Consider the following 9230-nt stretch of genomic DNA (forward strand, 5'->3'; position numbering starts at 1 on the left):
TGAGAAAGGGTAGACTTAGGACAACTGTTCATGGTTGTCAACTTGAATATAACTGGCATTAAATAATGCATAAGTATATAAAATATTTGGTATGCCTCTAAGATTTCTTAAATTTAATTATTTAAGTTGGAAAGCTTCACCCTAAACAACAGGTAGGGGATGTCATGTGAAAGGATCCACATTCCATCTGTTCCACATCTTCTGGTGACAACCTATATTGGAAAATATGGAAAGAAGGGAGCATGTGGCACTTACCCTCACTCTCACTGAAAAGTTCGCTCCTTCACTGGTATTAAAGCTTATTTCTTCTGTATTGTGGTGTAGTCAAGATTAGCTAAGACATCCAGTCTTAAGGAATAAACAATTATTTGATTCCTGGACATTCCTTTGGGAGATAGGAATAGTAATTTCATAATCTGTTAACCACTCTGATGAGTCTCTCACTCTCTCACACAAACACAAACACACTCACACACACACACACACACACACACACACACACACACACAGACATAATTTTCATCAGTTCTGTTTCTTTAGACAATACAGACTAAGGAGGTACATAATATACATTTTAATTGTGCCTAACAATTTTTAAGAAAATGTATTAAAATGATGAGCAGTGAGGACTTTTCTCTGGAATCATGCTTAATTTTACTCAGGATCATTTTCTAATGTATTTACCTTGCATTTAATACAAAGGTCACCTCTTTAACTTAAATATTTATAACACAAACAAAGGTGATTTGCATGATTCTAGAATCCCCTGGAGAGTCTTCATTCTGACTCAATATGTGGCTGTTTCACAGAGATCCTTAATTTTTCCCAGGATTTACATGACTGTTTCTCAGTTTCCTCAAGGCTGATTTCATACCTTCATTTCTCAGAGAATATATGATAGAATTCAGTAAAGGTGTGCAAATGGTATAGAAGACAGAAAGGAACTTATCCACAGACAATCTGCTGAAAGGCCATATGTAGAAATAAATACAGGGCCCAAAGAAAAGGATCACCACAGTGATATGAGCCGTTAGTGTAGAAAGTGCTTTTGATGACCCACTAGAGGACTGGCGTTGGACAGTGACCAAAATGATGATATAGGAAATAACTAAAGCCAGGAAACAGCTCAGTGATATCAGGCCACTGTTAGCCAAGGTCAAAATTTCCATTCTGTATGTATCCATGCAGGCAAGCTTTATCACCAAGGGAAGATCACAAAAGAAGCTATCTACCTCATTGGGACCACAGAACGGCAGATTCACTGTAAATGCCAAATGGCTCACCGAATGAAGGATACCTACTGACCAAGAAATTGACACAAAAATTATACATACCCTCCGATTCATAATTAGATTGTAGTGCAGTGGCTTACATATTGCTACAAACCTGTCATACCCCATAGCTACAAGCAACATCATTTCGCTCCCAACAAAGCTATGAAGAAGAAATATTTGGGTCATGCAACCCTCAAAGGAAATAGTTTTGAGTTCAACAAAAAAGTCCACAAGCATCTTAGGAGTGGCAAAGTTAGACTGGCAGATGTCAATGAATGAAAGGTGACCGAGCAAAAAGTACATAGGAGAGTTCAAGTGTGAGTCAGCGAAAATGATGACAATAATCATGACATTACCCAACACTGATGTCACATAGATGACAGAGAAGATAGTAAAAAGCAGAAGCTGAAGTCCCCAAGATTTAGAAAGTCCCAGAAGCACAAACTCAGATACTGTGGATTCATTACTGTGAGCCATGTATCCAATGTAAAGTCACCTAAATGAAAATCAAGAAAATATTACCATCACTTGCCTACCATTATACCTTATTCATAAAGAAAAGGGTGGTGAGATTTCAAATGTAACTAACTAATTTCAATATAAATATATGGAAAGGGGAATTTAAGATGAGAAATAAGTATGATGAAATGTCAATAATACAATAAAAATGCAATTTATTCATTTTATCTTAAGGTTTTGTCGTGCTTTTAGCATTTTGGTTAATATACACATAAGTCATGCAGAAGACTTCATGAAATTTGCTGACATTAATTAAAAACAAAATAAATATTTTAGTTTGTGATAAAGAACACAGTAATTTGAAAGCAGGAAACGAAAAGTTTATTAACTTCTCTCCTTTTCTGAAATCAAGAAAATATTTTCATCACAAAAATTAGAAATACTAACCTAAACCCCATTTCAGTGTGTAATGTAAAAGGCATATATTTGGTAATAAGGAAAGACAAAGAGCTGAGCGGTGGGATGGTGAAGGGTCGAAGAGGAGTAGGAAGCAGAATAAAACCCTGTGATAGGCTTAATGTTAAGGATTTAGCATCACTTTTTGCTAGACTAAACCAGGGCAAAGTGGTAAGCCTTGAAACCATATACACATCAAACAAAAGAAAAAATAAACTGAAAAGGTTGCATTTATATACATTTGTAAAAATACACACATGGGTGCGTGTGTGTGTGTGTGTGTGTGTGTGTGTGTGTGTGTGGGTGTGTGTGTGGGTGTGGGTGTGTGTGTGTTGTTTGACAATTACCAAATGAAAAGATGCTGTCAGCCTGAAATGGTTGGGGACATGGCGACACAGGGTTTAACAAGAGTAGCTGTGCGTTCCTGCAAAGGGGAAAATCATGTAATCCTATTTATCAAAAACACACTTTTAAAAAGGCTCATATTTTAAAATGTATTTGCTTCATATCTACTAATCAATAGTGTTTTATGTCTTCATATTTAAGAATATAACAAACAACTGGAAAATACTGTTCACTGTCTCCTATAATTTCAAATTTCAAGTTGAAATTCAATGCTATAACTCATTTTCTTCCTAATAAATAAAATAACTTCCCATTAGTGAAGATTAAAAAATTTGCCACTTTCAAGATATGTGATTGAACACAGAATTGAATGTCCCTCAAATTACTTCCATTTCTACAACTTCTAAACACAAAGGAGTTATACTATGGCACCATGTAGAATGTATGTCCCTATACCCAGAATAGTTCTAAACGTTTAGTTAATGAAGATTTCATTGCTACTGTGCCTCAAGAGGAGGTATTTTCAGATTTCTAAATATCGCATAGGAGAACTCTTCTTTGTGAAATAACAAGCTAGCTGTAAAAATCTTTATTATTTCATCAATGCATCAGTCAAATTCTGAAAGAGTGCCCATGCGCAATTGTTTTTGTCCTCATTTTAACTCATAATATCTGTTCCATACTCACTACAAACCTACAAGCAAAACTTACTCTTCCTTTATTAGCAACCCCATTCTTCATTACAGCAAACTTTGATGGTCAGTAAAGATTTGTTCATTTAATAGCTAAATAGAAAGCATTAAGAAAAAGTTGCACAGGAACAGATAATGATTTTAACACAGTTCCCTGTGCTTATCAGATTCTGACCCAAGTCCTCTAAGATTATCCAAAAAGTAATCCAAACAGAGAAGTGGAGAAACAATTTTCCTGCACTGGATGGAATTCCCAACCAAACTGAAGCAACATCCTCCAGGGGTTAACCTTTGTGTTAAGACGTTTACCAATTACATTTTTAAACAATATGCTCAAAATCCATGTTTTGCACTTACAGTTTTAAAAACTTCTTTTAATTTTCTTTGCTTTCATCAAATTTAGCATTCTAAGGTTTGTAGGTAATCATCTTCTATGAATCTTTATATTGAAAACGTCTGTAATATTCATTTGATTTAGCTTTGCTCGTCTTGCAATCAACCACGCAACTGAAACAGCCTAAGGCGGTGCCATATAAAGCTTTAAAAGTTCATCCCAAGAAGCTGATTTTATAGAGGAAGAAATTTGCCTCTAGAGACATGTGGAAAGCCTTAAGCAAGAGTGACTTTTGTTTGCTGAAATAACTTTTATGGGAATAAAAACCCTGGGATTATTTTTTTGGTTGTTTGAATCAGGTAATTGACACATATAAAATCCAGAAATTGCTTAATATTAAAAATTCAGTTGTAGAAACGATACTTTTAGCCTCTAATTTGCTGTCAATAAGTGATCATATTGCTTTAAGGTAGTGACTGTCTATAGAGAGGAGGTATCTATAAGCAGTCAAATTTATTGTCTAGTTCTATTATCTGGATTAGACATTCATAACTATTGTCACTTAAAAATGGCTCTTTAACATTTGAGGTTTCTCTTTTTTTCTTCATATATCAAGTCTTTTTAGTGCATTTAATATAAGCTTTTCAGTTTTCCAATACTCTGATGTTTATTTCCTTTGTTTATTTTTTAAACAATAAAATTCAAAATAAGGTCTTCTGTCACTAGCTCTATGTAATATTTACATTTGTTTTTTTCATGAGTACACAAACACACACACACACACTCACACACACACACACATGCACACATATCCTGAAGAAAAATATTAAAAATAAGAATGGACCTACAACATGACGTGTTGTATAATTAGGCAAATATGATTCTGGCTTTGTTTCAGACTGTCTTGTTTGTAAAGAATCAGTTTATTTTATCAACATGTTTAATAATAAATCATTCTGAAATTTGTATGCAGTTTAATTTTATTGATATACTCAATTCTGCTTTAAAAACAATAATGTTTGAAAAGTCTCCAAACGACATCAATTGCAAAACAGTGATAAAAATTTGTATGGAAAAAATGCAAATTAAGATTAGAAAAATGCAGTAATCTAAACTGTTAAGAGAACCAATGTTTGAAATGATCATTGAGCCAAATGATACTGTAGAATATTCAGGGGGTAATGATACAATTGCATTTGCACACTTAGAAGGAAAGTTTAATATATTTACAGAATTGATGCAATTTATAAATTGTATAATGGCAGAAACACTGGTAAGTTTAGGACTTATAGTTTTAAAATTCTATTCCCTATTCTTGAATATTTGACACTGAATGCAAACTACAAAACAGAAATAATGTACTTTTAAAATAAAATATCTATTAAGCTTAAATACTTAATGGAAAATAGATAATATTCACATAGTCATAAATGATAAAATATGAAGTATCTGAAAAAGTCAGTCATATATAAAGTCATAAAATTAGAAAAAATTTAATTTCTATCAATGCTAGAAGAAATCACTAAAAGTCATAGAAGTTGAGTTTCAGTAAGTGCTTAAATATTTTTAAGCTAAAAAATGCAGATCTAAATATAGGGCATCTTCTTTAAGAAAATAGTAGGATTATATTTGGTATTATTATATTTGATTCAGTCAAATTGTGATACCTAATCTTGGTTGTCAAATTTACTACAACTGGAATCAGTTATACACATGCAGTTGAACATACCTGTGAGGGATTTTCTTAAAGGATTATTTGGGGCAAGAAGACTGATCCTAAATGTCTGGGCAACACTTTATGGTAGCAGCACATACATATCACACACACACCACCACCACCACCACCACCACCACCACCACCACCACCACCACCACCGCCATGGAAGAAGAAAGCTTTGCTTTTGCATGGCCTGCCTTCATCCTTGCTGGCACATTTATATGTTCCATAACAGAGGCACTCTTTCCCTGGTAATAGAACCTAATTATTTGGGATACCATTATAGACTGAAGACCAGCAGCTCTTCACGACTCCTCTAGGACACTAGCCAGATCGCAACTGCTGAGACATCTAGCTGTGGTGACAGAACAACTGCTTGACCCTTCCACCTGGAGAAAAACATTGTTTTCATGGTAACTGCACACTGAAGAAAAAGTTGAAAATCAGATGTTACAGAGTCTATTAGATATTGGTTTTAGTTTTTGTTTTTGTTATTTATTTACATTCCAAAAGTTGTCCCCTTTCCCAGTCCCTCCTCCCTAAGTTCTTCATCTTATCCCCCTTACCTGGACTCTGAGAGGGTGATCCCCCACCCGTCTAGCCACACCCACCTTAACCTCATCAGCATCCCTTTTCCCTGGGGCATCTAGTTTCCCAGGATTAAGTATATCTTCTCCCACTGAGTCCAGAAAAGGCAGTCCTCTATGACACATGTGTTCCAGGGCCACAAACCAGCCTGTGTATGCTCCTTTGTTATTTAACTGAGTCACGGGGCACGAGGGGTCTCGGTTAGATGACACTGTTGTTTTTCCTATAGGTTACAATTGCCTTAGTTCCTTCAGTCCTGCCTCTAACTCAGCCATGTTGGTCCCTGATTTCAATCCAATGGTTGCTTGAAAGCATCTGCATTTGTCTCAGTCTGTTGCTAGAAGAGCCTCTCAGAACACCCATGCCAGGCTCCTGTCTGCATGCACAATATGGCCTCAGTAACAGTGTCAGGATTTGATGTGAGCACATTGGATTGATCCCAACTTGGGCTAGTCACTGGGTGGCCTTTCTTTCAGTCTCTGCTCCACTTTTGTCTCTGAATTTCTGAAGTGTCCATGAGAAAAGAGAATTTTCTCGGGTCCCCGTACATGGCCACCAGTTGTAGCTCCCACCTTGACCAGCAAGGAAGATGCAACACTGTTGGATTCTTCTCAACAGCTTTTATTGCAGGAACACCTCATTCTTGATACGGGTGACCCCGAGGAACAAAGGCACTCGCCTTATATACAAGAAAGACTGTGGCTGTAAACTTGTCCTCTGGGGATTGGTGGAGTATGAAATACCTTATTAGCATGAATATCACTCCAGTCTGATAACTGCCGGAGAAATGCCAACACATGCGCATTGCAGGTGTTTATCACCAACGACCACCAGATGTTGGCACCATCTTTTGCCGCTCCCTACATCTCCCTCTTTTTTGTTTTCTAAAAATGACTGGTCTAGATCTGGGTGTCACGTCAATACATGTCATTGCTCCTGCTTTAGGTCATTCCTCTCCAAGATTCGGCCTTACCCGTCCTTGGGTAACCCTATCGCCACTGGGACCCTGTCTTAGGTTGGTTCGAGCCCGAGGAAAGTTGCCCGTCTCTGGATACAATGGCTTCACATGACAGTGACAAAATACTATCTAGGGCGAACCCTTAATTTTTTAAAGAGGCCAGCCATATGTTGGGAGAAGCACCACTTTCAATGGCAACCATCACCTGGTAAACAATTGCTTTGTGTCTGGCATGCTCTCATTGTAAACGGCAAAAAAGCCATAGACATACTCCACATCCCAAGAGGACAATGGCCCCCTAGGCAAACATGCCAGCCCATTCTTTAAAAAAGGAGAAAGCATTGGTAATCCATGAGGTGAAATCTCCAAACGTGATGGGTTCCATTCTAGTGTTGTTAAGGACAGCAATCTGTATCAGCAATTGTCTCGATAATTGCTCTGCTTTCATGGACCAGTTTCCTTTCAGATAAGTCGAGATTTCTTTGCTCTGTTGAGAATACTGAGAAAAGTTAGCTTGCAGAGGAGTAATACATGGAAAACTACAATTATGTATCCTAATCAAAGTTGTAATGTTCAACTTAGCAGAATTATTGATTGATGTGTCTCCACTGCCTGAAGAGGCTCCTTGGGTAATTTGACTCAAAGCAACCAGGATGGTTCCAGTGCCCATAGCACTGTTGTTAACAGGATCTAACCAATTAGCCAATGTGGTCCTTCGCAGCCATATACAAGGCTGGGAGGAATTTTTAAGAGTGAAACATAATGTATGTAATAAAGAAATATTAGTGGCAGTATACCGTTGGGGCAATTCTCCATTTGGCACTATACAAGGCACATGTGGAGAAAAAGGTTGGCAAGACAGTAGATACTATGAACTGGCATAAGTACTGGCCAGGATCTGGCAATAGCCCACAGAGTAAGTGAATCAACCTGGATTACCATTCCCAGTAGTAATAGTAGGGTTCGTAGTCTCATCTTCAGGAATATCAGGAGGCAGTTTGCGAGTCAAATGTTCAGGCACCCAGATTGGATTGTCTTGATTCTGTGGAAGAACACAAACAGCTCCCCTAGATCTCGAAATTATGTGATCTGGGCCACACCATTCACCAGTTAAGACATCCTTCTACTTTATGTCTGCATTAGTCATAGGTTTAGTAGCAGCATGGTGATCTGCAGCAGAGCGGCCATGTGCATCCAAAATTAAGAAATTTAGAGTAAAAAGAGCTAAAGACAATTGTTCTCTTGGTGTTCTGCCATAGGCAATTCCCCCTTTTTGTTTTTGTAAGAGCTCTTTTAAGGTACGATGAGCTCTTTCCACAATTCCTTGACCTTGGGGATTGTATGGCAATCCTGTAGTATGTTTGACCTGCATTGTTTGGCAAAATGCCTGAAAGGACTTTGCAGTGTACCCAGGCCCGTTGTCTGTCTTGAGACTATCAGGCTTTCCCCAGGCTGCCCACACCTCTAAGCAATGACTAATGGCATTACGAGCTTTTTCACCAGTCATCAGAGTGGCATGTATAATACCGGAACAGGTACAACAGAAACATGAGCATATTTTAAATTTCCAAATTGAGATATGTGTGTGACATCCATCTGCCAAAGTCTTAACGGGAGCAGACCACAAGGGTTAGTCCCCACCTGAGGAGGGTGGTGAAACTGAACACAATTCTGGCAACGTAATACCACATCACGAGCTGCAACTCTAGAGATTTTAAATTTTTGTTGAAGAGTGAAAGCAGGAACATGAAACTTTTGATGAAATTCTCTAGCGAGACCAACCAGAGCTGCATGAAAAATAAATTCTCTACGAGTACTAGCATCCACCAGGGTGTTATTACTGGCCATGGGACCAGGCAAATTAGTATGAGCTCGAATATGTTGTATGAAAAATTTATTTTTTTGGCCCAAATCAATTTTTGTAATTCTAAAAGAATTTGACATACAGTACTAATCGACCTAATTGGCCCTGCAATTTCAAGTGAGCGCACAGTGTTAACTACATAAGCAGAATCAGAAATTAAATTAAAAGAATCATGAAATCTTTTAAAAACTTCCAATACAATTTTACATTCTGTAATTTGGGGGGTTCCTGGACTGTATTGAATTAATACTGGTTCTTGAGAATCAACCATATAGGCACCTACACCTGTTTTGGAGCCATCTGTATAAATATCTAACGCTCCAGACAAAGGCTCTGAGGCAGTGACCTTAGGAAAAATCACTGGATGTTCAGTAAAAAATTGTAGCAAAGGATCCTTAGGATAATGATTGTCAAACTCTCCATCAAAACTACAGTGTAATATGGTCCAATCATCTATCAAGGCACACAATGTTTCCACCTGAGTTGCAGTATATGGTATAATAATTTTCTTTGGTAAAATACCAAAATGCTGAATACAAGATT

General features: G+C 37.3%; 1 protein-coding gene across 1 annotated transcript; it reads right to left on the minus strand.

The window, feature by feature from the left end:
• Positions 1 to 815: 815 nt before the first annotated feature.
• On the minus strand, positions 816 to 1751 carry Or4k1 (olfactory receptor family 4 subfamily K member 1). Its single transcript, NM_001001015.1, has one exon. It carries the CDS (start codon positions 1749 to 1751, stop codon positions 816 to 818), a length of 936 nt encoding a protein of 311 aa, NP_001001015.1.
• Positions 1752 to 9230: the final 7479 nt, after the last annotated feature.

Source organism: Rattus norvegicus, chromosome 15, assembly GCF_036323735.1.
Source record: "Rattus norvegicus strain BN/NHsdMcwi chromosome 15, GRCr8, whole genome shotgun sequence".
NCBI lineage: Eukaryota > Metazoa > Chordata > Mammalia > Rodentia > Muridae > Rattus > Rattus norvegicus.

Bases quoted from the DNA above. Each gene is read 5' to 3' on its own strand.
- Or4k1 (NM_001001015.1), bottom strand. From the start codon at position 1,751: ATGGCTCACAGTAATGAATCCACAGTATCTGAGTTTGTGCTTCTGGGA.